At 42.4% G+C, this 26605-nt stretch overlaps 1 protein-coding gene and 1 long non-coding RNA gene across 2 annotated transcripts in view; one reads left to right on the forward strand and one right to left on the reverse strand.

Moving 5' to 3' along the window:
• LOC144459374 (uncharacterized) overlaps positions 1 to 26605 on the reverse strand; it is an 88508-nt gene that overhangs the window by 16949 nt on the left and 44954 nt on the right. Inside the window, exon 2 of the long non-coding RNA XR_013488350.1 lies at positions 22868 to 23014. This is a non-coding gene — a long non-coding RNA (uncharacterized LOC144459374). The remainder of the gene's footprint in view (positions 1 to 22867; positions 23015 to 26605) is intronic.
• tbata (thymus, brain and testes associated) lies at positions 7723 to 24151 on the forward strand. Its single transcript, XM_033611366.2, has 9 exons — positions 7723 to 7811; positions 8052 to 8279; positions 13180 to 13350; positions 13443 to 13531; positions 17563 to 17712; positions 18000 to 18081; positions 22874 to 23039; positions 23142 to 23182; positions 23738 to 24151. The coding sequence occupies exons 2-9, from the start codon at positions 8093 to 8095 to the stop codon at positions 23827 to 23829; spliced, it is 978 nt and encodes a 325-aa protein (XP_033467257.2). The 5' UTR covers positions 7723 to 7811; positions 8052 to 8092; the 3' UTR covers positions 23830 to 24151.

Consider the following 26605-nt stretch of genomic DNA (forward strand, 5'->3'; position numbering starts at 1 on the left):
AATAAAAGGCATTAAAATTGAGCTTTATTATTCAAGAAAAAAAGCCTTCCACTCCTCTATTTTCTCCACATAAGAGGCCCACTTTCTCCTGCACTGAATACTGGCAGTGACTTGTGTGTGCTTCTTATATAAAAAAAGTAATTCCTATGAACAATGGCAACCACTACTTGGTAGCCGTAAGAGGTACTTCAGGGGACCTACAGATTATAAAAGACCCTTGGATGGAATTTGTGACACTGGGCTTTATAAATAATGCAACAAGGACTGGTCTATCTACTGCGTCATTTTACTTGATGGAGAGAACATTGTGAAGATATGACTCACATCTTTAATGTTTACTTTTTGATGTCTGTCTCAGTGAAAGGGTCTGAAAAATGACTGCATGAATATCAGAACAGTTTACTCACTTCAAAAGCAGAGGAGTCCATTCAGCCGTCTTGTGTTTGTGACTAATGGTCACATTCATTACCATAAATGGTCACAATTTTTCAGCACATGCTTTTGTCATCTTTGGCTAAGCAAGATACATAATTTAGGGGGATTTGGGCTACATCATCAAAAGCTACTTTTCAGCTTATTGTTTGTGTGTACTCTTATCTCTGGATGAAAAGGGAAGGGATCACCACATTATTACAATTCATCCTGAGAGTGACCGTCAGACTGACATTGCCATCCCAAGAGCAATGCCTTTAAGGGTGCTTTCAGGTCTGAATCAGGGACTCATTTTGTCACAAGGTGCATAATTGCCGAGAGTTGCTTCATGTTCTCACGGCAGCATTTACAAGTGGACCAGATAAAATGCCTTGTGCGAGAAAGCTGCTCTTGATTGGTCAGAATTTCCATGTGGGAAAAATCCAGGAAGTAAACAAAACGTTGAAGAAGAGTACACTTGCAAGATAAATGTGACACTTTCTAATGTCACAATGGAGGGACAACTACGCAGGTTGATTTTAGCGCTGCTCATTGTGGACTATATTGCTGTCATTGTTCATTTTAGTCAAACCATACAGTTTGAAAACGAGGCGCGGCTCCAACTAGAAAACAATGTTTTGATGCATTGGATGTGCTGAATGTGCATATTAAGGCAGTACAGGAGGAGGCGCACATTAATAATCCTCCAGGACTGTAACATGCTCATGTTTAACCCAAACAATGTGTCATGTGACTGCAGTTGGTTCAGATCCAGGTCGGAACACGTTCTCACCACAAACGAACTGCACCAGAGTTCGTTTGTAACCGGACTGAGACCACCTCTTCAAGAAGGTCTCAGTCTGGTTGTTTTGGTGCACACCTGAGTGTGATTGCTGTGTTCACACCTGCCCAAACAAACTGCACTTAGGGGGCAAACAAACTTAAGTTTGATTGAAGTGAACCAAAAAGGGCAGATGTAAAAGCACCCTAACACAAATAACATTTCAACAGTCCCAAATGCAATGCAACTTTAGTTATTGATCAGTAAGACAGCATGTAGCATGCTAGGAGGTGATTCGCTTGGATGAACACAAAAACTGGAAGCGAGGGAAACAGCTGGCACTCAGAGCATCTCAGATTATGACTTAAAGAAGCACTTCTGTGCATCAATTTCTCACCCCGTGTTACATCAAAGAATACCTTGGTTTTCTTGCGTTCCACCGTTGAACAAAGAATCCAAAAACAAAATTCTTGATTGTCAGAGGCAGCCATGTTTAACAACTGCAGAACTATATCAAAGCACCAACAAACTCGCACAACTTGTGCAGTATAATCTAGTCTCATTTATCCAGTCATATGCTCAGTACTTCTTAAACAGACAGTCCTCTTCCCCGGGAACCTAAACGTAAAGCGAAACTTATGTATGTTCTCGTCGGGGCCAGACTCCACTGACAAAAACAGTAATTTTACCTCGCTAAACGAAGGGGCTGCTGGTCTACCACTGCCTCAATCAGTTTGTTTGTGTTATATTGTGACCGATGTTTTACTGACTAAGGCAGCAGTAGACAAGCAGCTCCTGTGTTCAGCAGAGAAAATGACTGTTATTATCAATGGAATCTGGCTTCAAAGAGAGCAAAGATAAGTTTCACTCTCTATTCAGTTTCCTGTCAGAGAGGGCTGTCTGTTTGGGAAGTACTGAGCATAGGACTGGATAAATGAGACGTGGATCAAACTGAACGAGATGTTGGAGTTTGTTAACAGATGTTTTGATACAGTTTGGCTGTTGTTGGACTTCCATGACTTCAATTCATCAAGAATTTGCTCCATTCCTGGATTCTTCGTCCACCATGGAGGCATGCAAGAAAAACAAAGTGTTCTTCACAAATTCAACGTAACAGGAGGGGAGTAACTGATATACAAATAGTCATTTGGGGGATGAACTATTCATTTAAGTCAGGATACAAGACTGAGACACATGCATGTTGTAATACAGACAGCACGAATAATGGTACATTTTAATTCCCTACTATTTCTTGACAAACTATTCTCCGCTGGTTGCCTGGCAATCTCACTGTATCATCAAGACTCCAGGGAGTGACCTCTCCCAGCTTTGTTCACGTCTGTGTTTGTGCATGGATTAAGCAAACAAAATACAACCTGCTTTGTTTTTTTCTGCTTAATTATTGCTAATTAGCCGCTGAGGTATTTTCACAAAATGAACCTGGGAATGAACAAAAATATTCCACCAGCAGTCTGATTGTTTTCCTCATGTATTCACATGGGTAGAAGTGGCATTTAATCTACTCACACCAACAGCATGTTGTGTAAGTGTAGAGGCCTCTTGTGTGAAAATGTGCAGAGCATTTCCCAGTGGATGCCAAGAAAATATAAAAGAAGCAAAGGACGTGACGTCAATGACTGTGTTAAGATTTTGCATTGGAGCCAGAGTTTGGCAGCCCACCAATTCTTCTTAATCAGTCAGTCCAGCATCAGAGCTGCAACAGTTAATCAATAAATTAATCAATTAGTAAGCCTAGTCCCAGTTAAACACCAAGTCCCTTTTACTGGCCTGGTGTAGCTACACATTTTGACAGATAAAGGCCTGTCTCAATTAGTTGCCTGGTCTGGCTGCCAAGCAGTTCATTTTTATGGAACTTCTTTGGATGTATATAAACTGATTGTTGACTTTCCACTTTAGCTAACTTCTGTCAGAATGGTGACGCTACGTATCGTTACCTCGGTTCATTTCATTTTACTAAAACCATGAGCACCAGAAAAGACTACTAAGACTATTCAATCAGATTCACAAGCATGACGAAACAAAAAAAGTGGTGAGTCCCTTCTGCAGAAGTAATTTGTATTTCTTTAGTCCGTAAGGAAGCAATCAAAAGAATCAAAGTGTTTTTATGAAAATTAACCCAAGTTATGAATATTGTTTTAACAGAATAAAGTAGTGTTGTGTCAGTATGCTGGGTGCCGTAATCCTCGGGTGTCAAGAAACAGGGTCGGTCTTTTTTTCACTGTTATGACCATTAAGAAGCAAAAGCAGCATGTGTATACATTCAGTAGGCTATATCTTCAGTAGCTAGCTAGCTAACCCTTCACTTTTCACGGTTTGATTTTGGTTTTGGAACAGGGAAGAAACCTTTATCTTTTTCCAACCTCTCCAGGTAACAAGTATCATGCGGCACACGACTGATTTAATTCTGGAAATATGTCTTAGGCTGAAGTAGCAGGATTTCATGAGATTACTGACATGTGGTTCAAAGTTCAATTGAGAATCAAAAGTGATGCCTAAATTTCTCACTGTAGATTTTACATTTGTTGCCAGAGGACCAGTAAAGGGTTATAATTTCCTTACCAAGTAATCATGCCCCGTGTGAAACCAAAAGTCAGTGTTGTTTTCTTAAACTAACCGGCTGGTTTAACAGTATTAACCACCGTGTTACAATGTGTTTTACTGTGCGTCACACCATAAACTGTGCCCAGTGTGTCGCTATGAGATGCCCCGAGGCGTGTCCAAGCCTCTGTATTTAACAACCTGGGAATGAGTACAAGTTGACACACAAGGGGTGTTGCGATAAACTGTTATTGATGAAAACATAACAGTCTGCACTACCTCTGCAGGATGAGAAGAGCACATCTCCCCCCTCCCGTCCTCACCGCTGTCTACAGGAGCACCACAGAGAGCATAATGATCAACTGCATCTCTGCTGCGGACTGAGAGACCCTGCAGAGAGTGGGGGTGGACTGCAGAGAACCTCTCTTTCCTCCGTCCAGGATATTGGACACAAACGCTGCCTGACACGTGCACGCAACATTACCAAGGACTCCGCACACCCCCACCATGGTCTGTTCTCCCTGCTGGCCTCTGGTAGGAGGTACCGCAGAGCAACCAGGTTTTGAAACATCTCTCAAGCCACCTTTGAACTTCATAAGATAATTATGCTCCTACACACCACCTACTTACACTGAACTCAGTCACTAACCCCCTTCTCACACTGTCACTGATCTCAGCGTGATAGACTTGTATTAGTTCATGCAAATGTACATTTTCATATGTATTTTGTAGGATTTGCACTGGTACTTGCTGATGTATAGTTTAATCCATATCTTATTTAGTTAATGCAACAAAATTTCGTTCATATGTACCTGAATATTACTACCAACCTGTTGAAAGTGAGCTATCGGAGTTATGAAATGATTCTGCGCACCCTGTTCCTGTCTTGTCACTGGTGTGTCCCGCCGCCACATTTTCTTGATTCTTGGTCAAACGTCTCTAAAGGCTCTGATAGATGCGAAAAACGCAGAAAATCAGCCCTGAAAATTTAATGAGAGACACAAGTTTCTAACTCAGCTTTTCCACCCCAACCAGCATACAGCTCTCTGAAATAACAATGAATACTCACTGTGGTCGTATGTGCAAAATATTCAACCAACCAGCAGCTTCTGTACAAAGAAAATCTGTATCAAACTTCTGTCTTAAAACAGTATGGGTGCTGAGGCACTGACAAAACTTCAGATTGTAAATGGTTTGAAAGGCAGGGATGGCTTTGCCTGCTTCTTCAACAGCTTCCACTTTAGTTAGAGTGGAATATTAGAAAGAAATTGCACATATAATGAAAGTGAGTAGTAGGCTGACTGAATGTGGAAGAGCAGAGACACACTGTATCCGAGGATATCACGGGCTGTTCATTAGTTGTTTCGTAAATGGATGAACATTTTCAGAGTGGACTTCTTTACACTTCAAAAAACAGGGAAACATTTGAAGGGTTTGCTATCAACACGTTATTACTGCAGTGGTTTTACTGGTAGAGCCCACTGTAGATCGAATTGGGCTGCATGTGGCCCATGAACCAAAATATGTTTGACACCCCTGGTCTTTATAATCCAGTGCCTCTTAAATAATTCTCTCCATTCTCACTTTGTCTCCCTCCACCAACGTCATCTGGTTAGCTTTTAACTATCTACTAAGTCTAAAAACTCTCTCTCCACTTCCCTTCACATGTATTTTGAGTGTAATTCATATGCAAAAAAAGACAAACTGCGCAAAGCCAACCCTGGATTCATTTTAATTTTGTGTTTCGCCTAGCTATATTTGCTTTGTTTTTTGCACTTTGTCTCTTGGATGCCTGCTGTTCACAGAAAATACAGCCAGAGGGGAAAGCCCCCGGGAAAAATGCCACATCCATATTCCAATTCCGCATTGAATAATCTTAAAAAATTAGTTTAACTGATGAATTATTATAAATTTTTTTTTATGGCTCGTCGAAGTCCTGTCAGCGTGCTTTCCGTATAGAACTAACTGTCCCTTGGGAGGATGCCATGGAGGGGGCGTTTGAACACAAGAGATTGCGCTACGCTGACCTTGTAACTGAAGCGGTGACTAGAGGCTGGAAAGCTGAGGTGCGACCCATCAGGGTGGGCTGCAGAGGCTTCGTTGCTAGATCCAACACTAGACTCCTCATGGAAATCAGGATCAATGGGCAGGTCCAGAGGAAAGTGGTCAAGGATCTGGCTAACACAGCTGAGAGGTAGGGATGTCCCGATACAGCTTTTTCACTTCCGATCTGATACCAATATTACAGCCTTGAGTTTTGGCCGATACCGATCCGATCCAAGCACGTATTATACATATTCACTTATTTTGTTATCAGTCATGTTAGAAAAGGTTTGATCAGGCAAAGAACAACTACTTAATCAGGTTAGTTAGAATGATCCACAACAGTTGGTATGAGAAACTGACCTGTTTATTGTTAACAGGGTTAAATAAATAAACTTTAAACTTGAACATTAACATTAAATAAAAAATATAGCTGGTTTCCTTTGGCTGCTTTGGCCTCTTAATAAATAGAAAATGAATCAACACAAGAAATCTTTAAAATGTCTAACATTGAAATTAAAATAGCAGCAAGACTCCACACACTTGTGCTTTGCCCCCTAATAAATAAAAAATAGATTAACACCACAAGACACTGTTGGCATTTAACAAACAGTGCAGCCTTTCCTTTTCAGTTATTTTAGTAGTGTTTTTGTAGTCCATCCATGGCTCCAATTTCACTAATTGTGTCCAAAACAATGCCATCAGTGCTCTTTACTTAAACAGTAAGAGTGTAAACCAAATAAAAATATCACTCTCAAAAAACCAGGGCAGAAAACAAATAGTCAGTTAACTAAATTGACCACTACTCTTCCTACCCTCTGTGTATCTGCCATCTGCATGCTGGCCTGGTGGATTGATAGTAAGAGCTGGAGCGGATCACTGGAATGGACTGCTTGAATCGCGGCGCGCTGGGCTGGCCGGAAAACCTGGCACGGACTCCGTGAAAAACTGGATCGGAGTTCATGGATCGGCATTTTTCCATGCAGTCCGATCCGATGCCCGTTTTTGCTAATATCGGCGGCCGATACCGATCTGAATATCGGATCGGGACATCCCTACTGAGAGGTGCAGTCATTGGCTATGGCTGAAGAGAAAGGATCCCGTCTGGGCTCCTTGGTGACCACGGAGGAGCCACCCTTCTGACACACACCCAGGTCTGATAGGCCTGTGTGGGCCTGCCTCAACTGAGGGTGTCTTGTGATAAAGCCGAAACACCCGATGATGTTGAGGCGCACAACTGATATGTGTCCGGGGGGGTGGCTCTGCTGGGTGGTCAAGGCCGAAACACCTCTTGCTCTTGCATGAAGCACTCTGAATCTACAGGGATTGTAACATCAAGGCATAACTGATGAATCTGTACATCTGGGAAACCAGTGACTGCTGCGAAAGGGCAACTGACAACCAGGGCAAGACCTAGTGACGGCATGCCGACAGGAGGGAATAGACCGCATCGGGGCAGGCATGGGCTAGCTACTACTATTAGCGCATAGGGTCCACCTAGCCTTTGCTACAAAGACTTCAAGAAGAAGAATTCCCCTTTGTGTCTGCAAGAGCCCTGGCGCAAGAAGTCTCACTGATGGTAATCAGCCCAGGAGCGGACACAATGGTGAACCAGAAGATCAGCACAGCCAGTGACAGAGCAGCAGCACTGGCTGGACACAGGCATTGTCCCAGCCCAAATTCACACCGTATGGCAAAGTATGCTGCAGGAAACTGATAAACTAATACATTCTGTGGTGAGGTGTAAGATGCTTCACTCACAACTCTTAATGTTGACTTTCATCCACTTCACCATCTGTTCAACAACCAGAAAGGTCTTCAATTGTCTACATTCTTTAATTAAATCACATATAATGGTTAAGTTCTACAAGTAAATCCTGTCTAAAAGAAGTTGAGACACGAGCCACTCACTGTGCATGGATCCCATTGTTTCTTGTTTAGTTAAGGTTTCTTAGCAACAAAGGCAAACACAGCACATGAAGCACCAAAGCTGAGGAGCTGGAGGATGTCTTCTGGGGTAAAGTGGTTATAAATTTAGTTTATTTCTTCTTGGTAGAGCACAAAGACAGCATTTCTCAAGTTTGAAACTCTAATTTATGTTCTGAATCATGTTTGAGTGCTCTCTGAGTGACACCTTTGTAGTTTTCAAGTGGTTTCTAGCATGTGTAGTCAAAACAGCAATCAAAAGAGCCTGTTGGTGTATCTATCACAGCACTTCACAACAATATTTTACTCTGTTTTTCTGTTACTCCCTCAGATTTAAAAGAACAAACAAACTTGCAGCTGTCATTTCAAGACATGGCGATGAGTCCAGACCCCCATGGGATGACGGGACAGAGGAGCCGCAGCCAAACCAATCAGGTGCCGTTCACCCCTGAATTTACCAAGATGCTAACGAGAAGCAGTGCACGCTTTGGCACCTTAAGTCATCACTCATTCTTCTCCCGACATAACCCTCATCCAAACAGGGTGAAACATATTCAAGGTGAGCATGCAGCACAGGACATTCCTGTACTTTATGAAATTGATTTTTTTTAATACAGCAATTTGAAAACTAAAGCAATCATTGGCTTCTGCTGCCATAAATTACAGCAATAATGTGGTTTCTTATTCATCTATGCAAAACAGATGTCGGAGGGTGTTCTGAACCTTTATTTCTGATTTCCCCGAGCACTTGGCTCCAGTAAAAAAAGGTGCACCCTGAAGACAGAGGCAGCAGATCAAAATTAGATGGATGGATGGAAGATAGATGACATTTTAGGGGGGCTGTGTATAAATGTCAACACCCAGTGTGAGCTTTCAGTTTGTTATCATTGCACTACTGAATGAAGGAATACATATTTATCAAAGTACACTATCTACTACAATACATCACATATATTACTGTTGTATTGTGCGGTTAAAAGAATGCATATTGCATTTCCTGACACCACTAGTAATCTGTGCTTCCATTTAGACTCTATTGTTACTAAAGCTACACTAATCTGCCTCAGATGTACACTGTGGCTATAATCCTGCCACTGGGTGTTGATTTTGCTCCCTTTCTTCCGCTATCCATTTCCGCTGTGTAAAGTTGTGGATGATACCAATGGAACTGTTGTGTACCATCCCCATTTTTGGTCCCCCCTCTGTTGGGGTACCTAGCACACAGATCTGGTACTAAAAGGTGGAGCTGTGAACACTGCAGTCTGTTGATTGGTCAATAGAGGACGGTCACTCTGCTCAGGGCTGAGTTGTGGCTGGTTTTGAGGCTCATGTAACCACTGTTCATACTGTGGAGAGTTTTCATATATTAGTAAACTACAACTATAAAATGAAAGGATGTTTTGCTGCCTCTTGCAGCAGCTGGAGTCTGAGAAGAAAAAACCTAATTCACTGGGCCGACTGCCGGTGACTTTTAAGGTGGTACTCAACTTGTAATGTTACTCAATGTATGAGCTGACGACGTGAATCCATAAGCACACCTTAAATTTTGTGACAACGTTGAAAATTGGTTTAGTGTTTTATGACATACACTTTAAGTAATGAATGGATCTTAAAGCATTTAAAAATATATATTAATTTCAACAGGATTATGTGAACTGCATATATCCCAATCTTTACTTGGAGGGAAAAAAAGCATCGTGGAGCGTAGCTCCTGTGGGCTCCAGCCTCACTAATCCCCTGAGCTTGCCTGAGAAGGACTAAATGCACAAAAAAATCCCCAATTTCTAAATATCCCATGGAGAGAGACTCTCACTGCAGCCTGTTTTATTATGTTCTGAAAATGTTTGTGTGCAGTCTCGTTCTGTGGACGATAAACAAGGTGCAGACTGATAAAGTAGGAAATACAGTGAGTGCTGGACGGAGCAGTGAGTGACAACAACCCTGCCCACATTTAAGAGTGCTGTTTGTGGTGGAAAGGGTAGGGTCTAGGTACCATGTCCGAAGGGTTACTTCTGGTTCCAAACTGAAAGTGTTTGGTGGACATGGGGCTATAGAGTGGTGCAAGGATGACGTTTATTTGTAGGCCAGCCTGGAAGTTAACATCGCCCTGGTTTCCTCAACAAATACCAATGGCATATTTCCATCAGCTTTTTCTTCAGGTTTTGTTCAGCAGGATAATCTTTACAAATAAACCACTTTTATATTTTTTGAAGCCTACATGCAATCTAAAAAAGTAAAGTAAAAAGCTAACGTTAGGCTATAACTGAACTACACCATGGTCGCATCACTTCAACATCCCTTTCGTGATGACATTCTCACTTAGCCACTTATTAGCAACCATATTTTTTAAGACACATAGAAGATTCAAAATTTACTGACATATTTTATGTTGAAGAGCAAAACATGGAAATCTCATAAGCTTGTGTTAACCACAGACCTTATTTCAGATATCTAATAAAAATCCCATTCAAAATACCCGTTCACTTTGAGACAAGGGAACCAGAGGTGCTAAAATGTGAACTCATTTCCAGGTGTTAGGACTCATTCACGCACCACTCCACACCCAAAAGAAAGAGGAGGTACCATGTCTGAAGGGTTACTTTTTGTTCCAAATGTACCGTACCGAAAGTGTTAGGTGGAAATGGGGTTTAAAGAGGCAACAAATGGTGTTGCGCTGCACTGTCGCAACGACCAAATTGACTGTGGGGATCAGAGATATGTGTCAGCCGACCAACACTTGCTACCCAGTCCCTGGTTGCGGCGATTTGCGATGCTGGCCAGCTAGGAATTAACTAGCAGCCAGTACAGTATAGTCCTCTCTCGGCTAGCTAACATTCAGCCGTGTTACTTACTGCTAAAGCTAGCTGGACATCGGTTTTGAAGCCTCTTTGGTCACGGAGCTCCCTCCATCTCTTGAACGCCTGACTGAGGTTTACTCTTGTTTTTCCTCTTCTTTTATCACTCTCCTTTTTGCTCTTCTTTGTCTCCTCACACAGAGGAGCTCGTTTTCTTTCGCTAGGCCGTTTTTCACTTGTCTCCAAACTTTGTCCATCTGCCATTGTGCTCGTGACTCAACTATCTCATGCCCAACTCCTCATAAGCACCCGCTCCAGTCCCTGATTGGCTGACCTACCAGTTTCGCAATACATGATGCGTTTCCTGTTGTAAAGCTGATTTTTTTCCGCGACATTTCACCCCCGGTGGCAGAAGCTTATTACAAAGATTGCAAAGCCACTAAGTAACCCATGTAAACGCTGATAGTCTGATTTTACTGTTGCCACTACCCTGTGCAACCCACATTATTTTCATAATGATATATTTAGGAAAATATGCTATCTGTTGCCTCTTTAATGTTCCGATCCTTTCCACTTGACATAAGCTTCTGTGATATTATCAGCATAATATTTTGCCAGAGCCACATACAGCCGGTAAACCATGTGATCTTAACGTGTCCAGATCTCCTGACCACTGATTTTCAAATTATGTTTGTATCTCTTTTTACTAGAGGTTGAATCACAGAATGACATATGACTTCATGCTTTTTGTGGCATTTTATTTTGTGGAGCTATTTTGATTAAAATGCTTAGCTCTCCACATGCAACCTTCACCAAAACAATTTCAACCCCGACACTATTCTGTACAAGCACCATCACTGCATCCTGGGCTAAGTGCCACTCAAGATGATTGTGCTTAGGTTAAAGACATAACAACAAGCCAGAGCATTTTTTCTCCTACAACACAAAGATAACCGGTGATTCCAGACCTTTCTCTGGTGATGATACAACACTGTGCAGATAGATCTGGCTACATGAGACTAAAGCCACATTAATCCCTGGAGTCACTTGTAGCGACAGAATTTTCACCTGACTCTGTGGTTCCAGTGTTTCCTCTACATTTTTCACAGCAGCTGTGAAGATTTTTAGTGCATGTGCTGACACAAGAAGGGCTTTAGACACATATCTTTATCTATACACAGCTGTATGTCACAGATGTGAAGTTGTGTTTGATAAAATGCTTCCCATACCCCATATGCTCTTACAAGCACTCCTGCTTATGGGGCAGATGTAACATTCGACATCTAGTGTTTCAATCAACATCACTTGTCAGAACCACTGCTGACTGTTAACAAGAAGAGTGTATCAATTCGTTTCCAGTAACAGAGACAACTGTAATCATGGAGAAATGCAGATGAGACAGAGCTGGTATTATAGATGTCATGTTGATCATGTGGGCAAAGTAAGAACAAAAAGCTAAATGTAAACTGTCAGAAAACAGCGGAGTGTATGACAGCCTCTATAGAAGTGTTCACTGCGGTGTGAGTGTGTGTGACAAGCAGGGAGGGACACGTAGGTGAGCTGGGTGTCAGGTTGACAGTATACCATGAACGTAATGGTGAATGTTCAGGTAGAGCGACAGTTTGTCAGAACAGACAGACGAATGAAGCTATTTTAACGGTGCATAAAGGATGTGGATATATACATTTATAGATTAAACTGTGCTCCATTTTGTCTTTTCTTTGCCTGATATCAGACAGAATTGAGAAACCATTTTCATGTCACGATGCCACATGAATCCGTCAACTTGAACTAGGTAAAGTGGATGGATTCAAAGGTCTGGATCTAGCGAAACGTTTCCTGAGCGTTTCCTTACTTCCAGACTCGTCAACTAGCTCTAGAAAGTAGCTGTTCAGATAACTCAGTGGTGGTGCTGAAGGAAAACGTCAGAGGATCACCAAACTCAGGAGGATTCATCCTCTGGGGACCACAGTGGTGAAACAATCAAGAGACAGACTGACCGACCATCCAGTGGGCAGATATTGCCATCCCAATAGCTGCGTTGTTAGCCTTAAAACTCTGATAAACCTACTGTAAACTACCTGCCCAGCACCAAATAGCAGGCAGACAAAATAAAGGAGCATTGAGGAGCTCAAGAGACAGATAAGGTAAAGATAGGAGTTAAGGTATATTATAATAATATTATTTACAGCTTATTCCATGACCCACAAGTGGTGTGTTCTCTTTGTTATTATCAGATGCTTTGCAGTCCAACCACCTGCAAGTACAGACTCTCACTATCACTTTTCAAACTGTCTACTTGTCTGAGCTGAATACCTTGAATGCCTTAATTTATCTTATCTAAACAAAGATGCTAACAAGGTCCTTATTGTGACGTTGCTGTGGAAACATCTCTGCCTGAGATGAATTATATTTCACAGGATTATAAACAAATTTTATGAGCAGCAGCACGATGCCATAATGTACATGAAAGAGACAGCTGCATTATTGGGGAGAGAAGTTGGTCTCCTTCCTGCCATTCTTCTGAAGCCGTCACTTGTGATCTCAGCGGGAATTTTCCACTTTCCTCTCTTCAGGCTATTTCCTTTGATTGCCCCACCCTTTGAAGCACTTTACCCCCCGCATGTGTGTGGGCTGCATGAATATTGTGTCTCTTTCCCACAGGACTCAACGGTAGGCCCGTTTGCATGGTTAGAGATGACTGGTTTGTCACCTCATCATTATTTCCTCATCCACTTCTCAAGAGCCATGTCCTCAGGAAGGCAGCTCATCCACCTCTTGCTTTTCCGCTTGCTCAGAATGTTCATGGAGTTAGCGGTAATAAAAACAAATCAGGTATGTTCACAGTCACACACAGCTCCGAATTGTTCTCGTTACTCTGCAGATTCTGAGTGACAGGTATGTAATTTTTCCTATTTGTTTCACAGCACAATTTTCAGAGGCCTGGAGAGACGAACTTAGAGACCTCGCTGCAAAAGTCAGTTTGTCTTCTCAAGCACAAAAGGACAAAAAGGAGGTATTTGTATTGCTGTAATTTTAAGTGTGTCCAGGGTTACTTTATGGCACTGGTCACCTCACCCTTAGCTGCTGTTATCACAAACTGTTTTGCATTACAATTTCGATCAACTACAAAAGGGCACCGAGTAGAGTGCAGACGTGCTGCAGCTGCTACACTGCCGGCCGAGTGTATTGTGACCACTCTAGACAACTGACCTTTCGCTAACCCCCGCCCCTTTGTGATGGTCCGACAAGCTGTCGGAGTAAGCATAGAGCCCACACTGTAACTAACTGCACTCCCTGAAGAAATATTATTTTTGAAGCAATGAAAGAGTGATTCCAGAGAGAAGCAGACAGAGGGGTCTACAGTCTGTGTTTGAAGGATATATCCAGGATGTCAAACTGACTCAGCAGCAACAACAGGTTAAAAAGACAAAGATAGTTAGAAGCTAAAGCCGAACTATAGGCTACAGATCACAGTGTAAAAGTGAACCACCACATCACTGCTGATCGACACACAAGACAATGAATATAAAGGGAAACTTTGCTGATATTGAACCAGCTGTGTGGCATCGCAGTGTGCGCAGATGAACGCTGTTTGAACGGAGTACAGTAAAAATACTTAAGTAATCAAAATACTTGTTTTTTTCAAATCTCAACATTGTTGTATATAGTTACACTACATTTACAGAGCCTTATGACTCTAAAACAACCCACTGAATCGACTGACGGGTTTGACTGACGAGCCTGTAGAATACAAAGCTTGTTGAATGTGCTGCAAAGCCTGTAGAAACACAACACAAATGGACAAAAGGGCGAATCCTCACCTTGGTCTGCTGCCACAGCCATAGGCATAGCCTCTTGACCTGTCTCTACCAATGAGCTGCCTAGTCTGAGTGCTGCATGTGCGAGGTAGAGGTGCAGGAACACCATTTCGACAAACAAACCACACTCAGAACTGTGTGATCACAGATTATGGACTTTTGCATTTTAGAAAAGGAAAAGAAAATCATCTACTGACTTTAAAGCAAGTGTGACAAGTAACAGGAGCATTTATAGAAATGTAGTGGAGTCAAAATTAATGTTTCCAAAAAATAATACTCAAGTAAAGTGAGTACAAATACTCAAAACTGTATTTAAGTACAGTACTTAAGTAAATGTACTTTGTCACTGTCCACCACTGCTGTGGGTTAAGCACAACAAAGCAGGAAATAATAGAATATCTGCGTTGATATGATACATCATGTAGGTTTGATGATATTTAAGTTTACACAACCGTTTCTGATTATTTGAACAGTGTATAGTAGTGGACTGCTAATGTTTATATTTACTTTGTTTACGTGTTAGAATGCAGGCACAAGTTATTGACACCAGGTAAGGTGCCCTACATCAGATTAGTGCACATGACAGTAGGAGAGCGTGGAAGTCACACGTAAAGACGACGTAAGTTTGTGTTGATTTGGATCGTAAAGTTTTTGATCATGTTATGCAGTTTTGAAGTATAATAACGGGAATATGTGACAATGTATAGGACATCGAGTCAGAAGAGGACCATACAAGATGTAATTTTGGAAGGACTTGGCCTGTCGTTTTGTTTGTTTTTGTATTCTCAATAAACCTCGCTACACTTTTTCCCTGCCTCACGTGAGTGCTGTGGATCTTAAAGCCGCTACAAGGAACTTATAACTGGATATGCAAAAGTCTCTTGTTTCTGCTGATGTCTGTGCGTGACCTACAACAGCAAATGAGATCATCGGTGTGAAGATAAGCTATTTCTATATAGTGTATATCCATACCTTTAGGAAACTGTGTACGGGTCTGTCCCAGGTCGCTTCCAGGACGAAGCGATTTACAGCACTCAGACAGCACACGCCATCTTTCTAGCTGCTTACATTTGACTAGTAGTGAAATGAAATAGTGACTCTTATAAATAGTCGCTACTCATCCTCCTTGACCCGACGTCCGCGGGGAGTTAAAATAGCAGCAATCATCGGGTAAAAGTTCTGTGAAAGCACTGGACTCACCAACAGTCAGCCACGTCTCAGTCACACAGAGAAAATCCAATCCTCGGGAAGTCAGGAAATCCTTCAGGATAAACGTTTTGTTGGCTAGCGATCTAGCATTTACCAGCCCAATCCTGGCAGGAGCCGGCGGGTCCACGGTGTTAGCTGTCCGGGGAGCCACACACAGAGGCCGCAGGTTGCGCAGATTCACCCCGCGCCAGCGGGGACGAGGAGAGCAGGGGCCGCGGGGCTGGAACACCTCATCCGGGCCAACGACAGGTACCAGCCAGGCGTCGACAGGGTCCAGCGAGTGCCGAGAAATAAAGAGGCGAGGCACCTCTCCATACTCAGTCCAAGAAGCCGTGGAAGTGCTCGCCAAACAGGCCTTCAGTCTTACCAGCCAACCGTTGCGTTTACCCCAGCGGCAGTGGCGCTTACGCCGGAGAGGTGGAGCTGGGGCGCGGCAGAGGTGAGCTGGGATCCCCGATAGGAGCGGGGGCAAAGTTTTCCCGTCTTGTTGTTTCATTCATCCCCAAAACAAACACATACGCGAGCCAGGTAAGCGTCTTTACGACAATACGCGCTAGAGCTCATGGGAAATGTAGGCTTCATTCCAGCAAAACTCTACCGCTTTTGTCCACAGGGTCGCCAAAATCAACTCAAAATGAAAGTTCCTTGTAGGGGCTTTAAGAAGAGGAACCGAAACATGAGTCAAAACTACGCCTAGGAACTGTGGTATGTTGAAACGGCCACTACAACAACAAAAAACATAATTGAAACAGTCAAAGGTATAATGCTGTGCAGTAAACGGAACAAAACCAGGTCACAGCCATGGCAGCCACAATGCTGCGACAGGTAGAATTGTCTCTCCTGGCTTCCTTACGCCGGAATTCCACTGGATGCGTGTCCATTGCGGAACGGCTGCACTGGTTATCTGCTCCGTCGTCCGCCAACACCCACTGGCTGCGTTTGTGGTACGGAGTGGTGCAGCTCCGCCGGACAGCGGGAGTCACGAGGACCAACAAGATCTCGCAAATTCACGCATAATCGCGTGATATAACAAGATGTACTTTCTATAAAGAGAACCACAAAACCAGAGGAGTAGTAGAAGACATCTCGGTGCACCTCCATGATTAACATCTCCTCGTGGTGTCAACGGGGTTAAATGACACCTTTATTTTGAAAATTAACCGGATGTTTTATTTTGTTTCTGTGCACGACTTCCTGCCTGCTGCATTGTGCTCCGGCGTCTGCCAAAAATAGAAGTCCTATGCATCTGTTGCGGAGGGCTCCGGAGTGCCATAGCTGTTACAGAGCCAGAACGCAGCACAGCCGCAGCCGGTGGAAGCACACACATTGACTAGAATTGAAACGTATCGGCTCCACTTCCGTTCCGGAGCGCGGACGCAACCCACGCGCATCTGGTGGAATTTGGGGGTTAGAGTCAGGATGGCAGCAAAGATAACAAACACAGACTAATTCGTCTCATATTGTGCTTTAGTGGATCATAACATATCTAGTACGGAAATAATCTGCAGATGCTCCGGTTCAAAATGAGAAACTTTTGACTCAATTCCCAATGACCACCATGTTAAAATGCCAAACTTTACAGCAGAAATAAATATGTTTACAGCCTGGTATGAAAATGTTTTTGGGCTCCATAGCTAATTTTCCCACTCACGACAACTGTACGGAGATGAATTTAAATTTGTCCAAATAAAATCACAAATATAATCACATCTGATTAATCAAAGACAATCAATCGAAGGTGGCAACTGTCGAAATGCCAAACGTGTGGCTTCAAATGGGAGTCTACAAACCAACGGGTGGTGTCATGGTGGTTATGTACATTATTTAATACAGTCCATGTGTTCCACATTGTGTGCTTCATCCTATTTTGGCACCTCTTCCCATGTTCCTCAACAAGTTCAACCAATCAAATGTTTTAGATTTTGCCGTGTTTTGTTAATTTATGTTTCTGGTTCACACAGCTTACTTAAGAAAAGATTATACTGGGACATATTTTAAAGTGAAGATTGTGTTCCAGGTCCAACCTGAGGAAGAGTTTGTCCGCCGACAGACCCAATACTCAGCTCAAACTGGAAGAATCATCCCTCCATCCTCAAACTCTTACCAACGCAGATCATATTCCCAGCGCCTGATGCATCCTCAGCCCTTCCACGATCAAGAAGTCATGGTGAAAATACTCTACTGATTGTTACATCTTCCCAGAGTATTATAGTCTTAAACTGGTGCACAGCCATGTAATATTTTACTGCAGGGAAGAAAAGTTAGCAGAAGATTAAAGGGACATTTCCAGTATCAGAGATAACTCTTTTGAGCAGACAGCTTTTGCATAGAGGTGTTGAAAAACAGTCCCCAGCGCCGCTCTGTCACCAGGCAACTTGTGAAATTCACTCGTAATTTTAATATAAATTGATGTTATCTGCTAATGTTGTGACTGACCTGCTGCTCTGTTATCAGGTGTTTGAGCTACTGTGTCAGATCCTGCAGACAGACTCCCTGTCTGCAGTCCAGCAGTGGCTCCTGCTTGCAGGCCAAAGAGGTAAAATGGTTCTTCATTGCAAATAGAAACTGAGTTTTCTTTATAAATAGTGTGAACAATGAAGTGTGGATACTCAGGGTGGGCATTCTGAGTGACTTCCATATTCGAGTGATGACATTAAATTATCATAAAGTACTCTGTTATTTGCCAAAACAAATCTACAAAAAACCTAAGGTAAGAATAGGAATGTAAATTGACTTAAAACGGGAAACAAGTACATTTTTTAATTCCTTAATTCTCAGGCTTCAATAAACCTATTAAAAAATAAACATAAAATTAACATGAGAAAAATCAGCAAACTTTCTGTCCCTGCCATTACGTAGGTTAGAGAGAACCCTATAGGATCGTCTCTGGTGGCCGAAGCTGCTTACCTCCTGCAGAACAACCAACACTGAGCCGTTTAACGATACCAAGAAACACATAATGACACCAAAATGGCTCGACTCTGCCGTTGAACACGTTAATAACCATGAGGTAACATTAGCCATGTGATGCCAACAGTTAGCCCAGCTGATGTGCACACTGTGTGGTCAGACTCGCACCAACTGTTCCCCAGCGCAGAGCTCACACTCCTGCAGCTCTACTCTCATGATTTTTATTTGGCCACCTTTACTCTATACCTTCAGCAAATACTGACGTCAAAATCGAGTACTCTTGCCTATCCCTTGTGGATACCTGACCTGCAACCAACAGGACCCATCAGGACCTGACAGTCTGGGTTCGCACAAATATTTACAAATGATGTTCAGGTCAGGTTCGGAGTACTGGAAATGGTGTTTCAAGCTTCGCTACCCAGTTACTATTTGCATCCTCATTATGTCACCTTTCAGTTTGTTGTCAAAGTGAAACAAGGAAATGGATGAGGCCGTGTAAAGAGGGTGGCCTGCATGTTTCAGCAGCAGCACCAGATTGGAGTATCAGAGTTCCAGATTTCAGATTGTAGCGTTAATGCAGCAGCCTCTCACTCAAGCTAATGTCCGCCATCCATCAGTAGCAAACTGACAGTACACAACAGCTTTTCAGCATTTTTCTTTCTCGCTCCTCGTGTGGAAGCACATTTCTCTCCCCTAAAATGGGGTGCAACCTTGACGTGATGCCGGAAACATGTGGCCTGAGTCACACTCTTGTGTACCCTTCAGTGCTTTAGAGATGCTGAAAATCATCTTATAGGTATTAAATGGCAATTTGATTTCATCAGTCCTCCTACACATCAGTACGCAGTGTTAGGATATAAATAGGTTGCAGTTTCTATGGTGACACAAGTTCCTAATCTCATCAACAATCAATTCATTTGACAAACTCTATTTTCATATCCGTGTTTCATTTCGTACATCGAAGTTTGGCAAATTATAGGAGATATTTTATTTATTAACTCATTTACTGAATTGAAATTTAATATCCTGACTTTTTGTGGTCAAGCTCCAGAACTTTGGTTGCATGTTTGTATGTTTTAGCATCAAAATCTATTTACACAAGCCGCCCTTTAAAATGTGGGTTTCTGAATGGTTGCTGTTGCTTCATATACACCCCCTAGTCCACTTAATCTGCCTCTTCGGGACTAAGACAAGCCATCTTTGAAAATGTATATATAGATTTTAAGCTTTTCTTTAACCAGGGGTTGTATTCACAAACACTCACAGAGAGCTCCTAACTTAGCCTAAAAGAATTAAGTCAGGAGATCTAGCCTAAGAGTGATCTAGGAAGGTTCTCAGAGCAACTCTGAGCAAGGAAGAGACAGAAACTTTTACCTTAGTGTGGGGGCGTAGTTGACCCTGTTGCTAGGTGTGATGCATTCTTTTAACAGATGTAATTGGTTGTCCCTGAGGCTGAAGGAAATAAACTGCATCCCAATATGAGACTGAAAGTGAGATCTCTCTGCTAGTGGCAGGTTGAGAGAGACCCAGGTCATCACAGCAGCACTGCTTTTTTCTCGTCTTCTTTGTGTCGTGATCATTTAATTTCTGGCATTATAGTGTTATTGCAATGGGTGGAAAATGTGTGTGTATCTTTAATGAGATCGACCACAAACATGACCATGGCAACATCTACTCTAGCATTTTATTAACTCGCTGTCATCCAGTGTTTGGAGAATATTTCTCTGACCTCTGTCTGTCTGCCATTTTCTCCTCTGCCTAAGAACCTTGAAAGCCTCTTAAAAGTCCTCCACCCTGCTCCTGACAGTTTTTCACCTCAGGAGCTCTCTTAAGGGTTCTTCATCTTTACCAGGACCTAGTCTTAACTTTAAGGGGAAATCTTAGGCAACGTTATAACTCTAAGAATTTTCTTAGAATCTTATCACTAGGAGCAACTCTTTGTACTCGGAAGCTTTGTGAATACGGTCCCAGGTTGGTCCCGTTAAGGTCCAAGACCTCTTTAGCAAGGGAGACCACACCAAGAACAGCAACGACAAAGAGTTTCAACAACAACAATAAAAATTACATAAAAGCACATGGATTTCAGTTACATAAAATGATAAGACAACACAGCTGCAGATAGATAGCCTGGACTCAGCAGACTTCACTCATTCAAGGTCACCATATCTTGAAGCTTGACATCATTCTGCAGATGGTGCCATGTTGTATGTGCAGAGAAACCAAGGGTGCTTTCACACCTGCCCTGTTTGGCTCGGTCCAAACAAACTCAAATTTGTTCACCCCTAAGTGCAGTTCATTTGGGCAGCTGCGAACACAGCAATCACACTCAGGTGTGCACCAAAACAACCGGACCGAGACCTTCTTGAAGAGGTGGTCTCAGTCCGGTTACAAACAAACTCTGGTGCAGATCGTTTGTGGTGAGAACATGTTCCGACCTCGATCTGAACCAGCTGCAGTCACATGACACATTGTTTGTGTTAAACATGAGCATGTTACAGTCCTGGAGGATTAATAATGTGCACCTCCTCCTGTACTGCCTTAATATGCACATTCAGCACATCCAATGCATCAAAACATTGTTTTCTAGTTGGAGCCGCGCCTCGTTTTCAAACTGTATGGTTTGACTAAAATGAACAATGACAGCAATATAGTCCACGATGAGCAGCGCTAAAATCAACCTGCGTAGTTGTCCCTCCATTGTGACATTAGAAAGTGTCACATTTATCTTGCAAGTGTACTCTTCTTCAACGTTTTGTTTACTTCCTGGATTTTTCCCACATGGAAATTCTGACCAATCAAGAGCAGCTTTCTCGCACAAGGCATTTGATCTGGTCCGCTTGTAAATGCTGCCGTGAGAACACGAACCAAGAATTTGGACAAGAATTGCATGTTACTAATCTTCTAAATCAGCTCTATTCCTCTATTTGCCTTACTGGCACAGATGCTAAGCTATGTACTGCTGGACACCATGTTAGTTCTGGTTAGTTAAAATCCAGAAATTACACAATAGTACAAACAAATTAACCAGTCGGGGCGGCAGTAAACGTTTCCAAAAAAAACTTTCGGCATGGCATCTTTTGGAACCAAAAGTAATCCTTCGGACATGGTACCTAGACTCTGGCTGCATGCCGACATTTTCACAACAAAATAAAAACAGGCTGCTGTGAGAGTCTCTCTCCATGCGATATTTAAAAAAAGCGGGTTTTTGTATTTAGTCCTTCTCAGGCAAGCTCAGGGGTTTAGTGTTGCTGGAGCACACAGGAACAACGCTCCACTACACTTTCGTTTCTCCAAGTGAGGATTAGAATATATGCAGTTCACATAATCCGGTTGAAAGATCCATTCATTACTAAAACTGTATGTCATCCTAAAACACTAAACCAATTTTCAATGTTGTCACAAAATTTAAGGTGTGCTGATGGATTCATGTCGTCAACTCATGCATTGAGTAACATTATAAGTAAACATTCCACCTTAAAAGTCGCCAGCAGTCGGCCCAGTGAATTAAATTATTTTTTCTCCGACTCCAGCTGCTGCAAGAGGCAGCAAAACATTCTTTCATTTTATAGTTGCAGTCTATGAATATGTAAAACTCTCCACAGTATGAACAGTGGTTACATGAGCCTCAAAACCAGCCACAACTCAGCCCTGAGCAGAGTGACCGTCTGCTATTGACCAATCAACAGACTGCAGTGTTCACAGCTCCACCTTTTAGTACCAGATCTGTGTGCTAGGTACCCCGACAGAGGAGGGACCAAAAATGGGGACGGTACAGAACGGTTCCAAAAGCGTACTGAACTGAACTGTATCGTTGGGTGGAAACGGAGCTAAATAACTACCGTGTTCTGCGAGGTAAAATTACTGTATTTGTCAAAGGTGTCTGGTAATCCTGGTGCATCTCCGTAGCAGTACATTGCTTATCTTCCGTGCCTGTCCTCATGCCTCAGCTGAGAGCATACCAAACACCACAGACTGGTGATTATACACTGACTGACTGTGGATACAGTAAGAACCACATACAGCCCCACTTGTAAAAAATCTGAACTAACCTTTTCAGTAATAACTGTTTTCAGCACTCTAAACTAAATGTAAGTGCTTGCTGTTAACCGCTGAGTGGGTATTTCTATTAGAAAAATCCTCATTAGGATGGAGATGGAGTCGACCTTTAGGTGATTCAATTTAAATCAATTTATAAAGTAGTTCACCAAATTTTCATTTAAATTCTGCTATTGAAAAATTAGTTAAGCATTTATCGCAAGGGCCCTAATCTTTGCAAATGATCATCTCTATTAAGTTTCTATTCATCAGTTAATACAATTCATTAAATTAACCACTGAAAGAGTGTGTCATTTCTCTGCTGATGCAAAGAATCACTGAGCTGTTTTTTCCTGGTAATGTGTGATGTGATGCACCTGCAGAGAAAGACCTGGTGATGGGGATGATCAAACAAGCTCTGGATGGTGTTGACCTCTCGGGTCATCAGCAGCAGAGCATCCAGCAGCTTCAGGCTCTTAATCCTGGTGCATCCCCATCGTTGTACCGTGCATCGTCTGACCTGTCTTGGAGAAAACCACAGAGAGCAAGGTCAGGAAGAACTCTTTGATTTGAATCCATTCTTCTGTTAAAATCTTTAAGCTCCATGTTATTAACGGCGTTTATTATTATTATTATTATTAACCTCCACAGCTCATGCGAAGTGAATCGGGCTTTCAGCGCTGACAAACCAGGTAATTTAATGTACTTCTTTTCTCAGTCTTAATGACATCTCTGTTCCTATACAGTATATATCAACCAAGACACATTTTCACGGCACAGCAGGAATTCCTGGAAGTTACAGAAGTCCTCTTAAATGTATTTGAAATGTATTTCTTTTCCACAGAAATTGTACTGATCTTTCCTACATGCTAATGCATTTGATTGTTCTGTTTCCACAATGGTATTATTATGTTATTTAAAGTAATACACTAGAGGGGACAAAAGGACACCACAGTCACAGTGGTGATTTTGCACAGCTTCAGAGTGTACCGTAGTTTTCTGTATTCTTCAGTGAAAGTATGCTTAACATAGGTGAACGGATGCCTCTGGAAACAGTCTTTGGTTTAGAAGGCTTTATCTTTCCTTGAAATCGTCTGCCAAAAATCTGTTTTATAACAACAGGCACAAGAGAAAATCAGCGTATTCTCACGCTTGTCTAAGCTCCTCACGCACAACAGTCACCATACAAAAGATAGACCTATTGCAAATTACTGACTTTGTATGGCTACTTGAATTTTCTTTTGCAGAGAGGATTGGAGATTCGGAGGTCCTTGAAGTCCACACAGAAGCTCAAAATAATCTTCAAGATCAGCCACTTCAGCACACAGAGAGTGCTTAAAGTTCCCTGACTTACTCTGTAGTGGTAACTACAACGGACTGGTTCCCTTGTTTACTGGTCTCTTCATATACTACAAGGTTTTCTTAAGCATATTTGATGCGTAGATGTTTCTTAGAAACACGAGCCAATCTAATGAAAGGAGTTCTCCAGATTACATTTGCACTTAAATAATACAATGTACAATAGGCAGGATACATGATACTGTGGATGATGTTGCATTACTGTATCACTTGTCTGGAGGATCATGTTGTCAAGCTGAGAAAAGCAGAGGGACAAGTTAAACAAGTGTAACCTGTTTGCAAGGAAATAAAACTTAAACTACAGATATGTTCATGTGGCTTCATGTGTGCAAAAAATAATTTCAGGTTTTGGGGAGTTTGGTGGTAACAAAGCTAAAAATGCTTAATCAGTTTTTCCTATCATGCTATGTGTCGCCACACTGGAATATTTGTCCAGACATTTATAGGTTCCAGATGATCCATCCTGTTGTTGGGCCATTTTGCCGGCAAGCTGTGAGCATGTCAACACACAGAGCTGGACTGGCGAGTTGATCCGAGGTGCCCAATTTTCCACCTCGTAGGGTAGACATATTGGCGGAACCCTTTTAGTTTAAAAAGACAGAGGCGACCTTCCGCAACGGGAGGGGCTGTTGATGACTTGTGGGAGGAGCTGTTGATGACGCTGCACGTGTGACCCACTGGCGGTGGATAAACAGGAAACAGCTGATAGCAGGAATTAGTGAGCAGCTAGTAGCAAGAGAGAAACGCAAACCTGACAGACACTGTAAAGATGAGCAACTGAGAAGACAAGGAATTGCGCGCCCTCCTTGCCTTCGCAAATGAAGACGCCATTAACCGTCAGATGCGGGGGGACGGTGAAGAACGGGCCGTCTTACAAGAGAATCGTCAAAGGACTGACCAGCCGCGGCTTCCCTCCCACGTCACTGTTTACGTCACACACTGAGCTACATGTTTTGTTACTTGCTCACGCCGCCTATTGCCCCAAAAAAGGTGCATTCTGTATAAACAGAAGTTTATACTGCCAATGCTGAAAGAAGACTGATTGAGCTTTCCTGCAAATTTGCACAACTACAGTCTAAAAAGGGCTTTTTTGTCAAACGGCACCATGAGGTCAACCCCGTCTCACTCCTAAGTCGTTAAATACAGATGCTTAGTCAGTGGCCCTCGGTGTCAGATACCAACGCACCAAGGCACAGTGGTGTAATGGTCATTTCCCTTATTCTTTAAGGGGTTGCTGGGGGGCTGGAGCCTATCCCAGCTGACATTGGGCAAGAGGCAGGGTTCACCCTGGACAGGTCGGACAGGACTATCACAGGGCTGACACATAGAGACAGACAACCATTCACACTCACATTTACACCATTTACACGAGGCAATTTAGAATCACTAATTAACCTACATGTCTTTGCATGTCATTTTCCTTACTTCGTTACTACAAGATAAAACTGTAAGGTTTGACGAATAAGCGGTCCCAGCTTGCGAGTTACTGTAGATCATATTCGTAAGTGCTTTATCGTAGGCGTTTCTTGAAGAGGTTTTGCCTCTCATCCGATAAAGCACTTACGATTACCATGACCTGAATGACTGAGAATCTTCACCGATGAGTTAGATCATAGTTAATCACATAAGGACAAGTGCAACAAGTGCAGTTAGGTTTTGATTTCCAGTCAAACACAAACACATTAGATGCTAAATGCTAGTGACTACATTCCACTCAACAATGAGGCCAACTCCATGATGGAAGCAGAAAATGGCGTCCCATAGCAGAGAGGGCAAGTAATGATTCAAACACCAGACTTTCACCCAAGAACCGCTGTTCATGTCTGTATTTCCAAACGGCTGACCTGTGTACTGCCACTGACCAAGTGTCTGTATTTTGACGAGTTGGGCTTGAGAATATGTTAACCAGGTTGAGATTTGTGGTTCTGAGTGAAATGTCTTGACAACTATTGGATGGGCAGCTGTAAAAATTTGTTCAGACATTTATGCTCCGGTCAAAGTTTTAATATGTCCAATACTTTGGTTGCTGACGAAATACCTGCAAAACACACGATGTTTGTCCTTCTCAGTTAAAGTGCTTTTAAGTAAATGTTACCACAGCAACATTGGCTATAGCAAAGCTGTGTCTATACAGCCTCAAAGTCTTGCTTTGACACAATACATTGTGACATATAGAGGTTTTTATATCTCATATTGTTTCACCGTGGTTAGAAAAGGTCATTACATTTCTTAAGTTGCAATGTATTTAACAACAAAGAGACACTGCTGAAACCAACTGGAGCTGAAGGAAGTGCTGCACACATCTTTTGCTTAATCACCAGCAGACCAGATCAGCTTTTTCCCTTGAGAAGAGTTGACAACATTGGTGCCAAAGGAAATACTTGAATTTAAAAATAGGGTTGGACTGAGAAATTAGCTGAGTTTGAATTCATAAATACTGCACGCCATTGATTAGCATCATTCTGTACGATGGAGGTGCTATGTCTTCTTTCTCTGCCCCTTCTGTTTGGGATAAAAGGTCTGAGAATTCAGTAGCAACAGAGAGTACAGTCCCATTACATCACATGGCAGATCAGACGGGATTTTACAAAATATCATCAAGATCAAGATGAAATGTCACAATATCTGAAGATATTTATAGAAATGATTCAGGCAAATTGTTGGTGCTCAGCTGTAGCATTTACATCAAACAACATTCAGGAGAAGCTGTCATTTAAAGCAGCCCAGACTTTGACTTTACGGCAATATTTAAATAT

This window comes from Epinephelus lanceolatus, chromosome 21, assembly GCF_041903045.1.
Source record: "Epinephelus lanceolatus isolate andai-2023 chromosome 21, ASM4190304v1, whole genome shotgun sequence".
NCBI lineage: Eukaryota > Metazoa > Chordata > Actinopteri > Perciformes > Serranidae > Epinephelus > Epinephelus lanceolatus.

Bases quoted from the DNA above. Each gene is read 5' to 3' on its own strand.
- tbata (XM_033611366.2), top strand. From the start codon at position 8,093: ATGGCGATGAGTCCAGACCCCCATGGGATGACGGGACAGAGGAGCCGC. The intron at 17,713-17,999 runs GTGAAAATACTC...CTCTGTTATCAG, and splicing joins TCCACGATCAAGAAGTCATG to GTGTTTGAGCTACTGTGTCA. The intron at 18,082-22,873 runs GTAAAATGGTTC...ATGCACCTGCAG, and splicing joins CCTGCTTGCAGGCCAAAGAG to AGAAAGACCTGGTGATGGGG.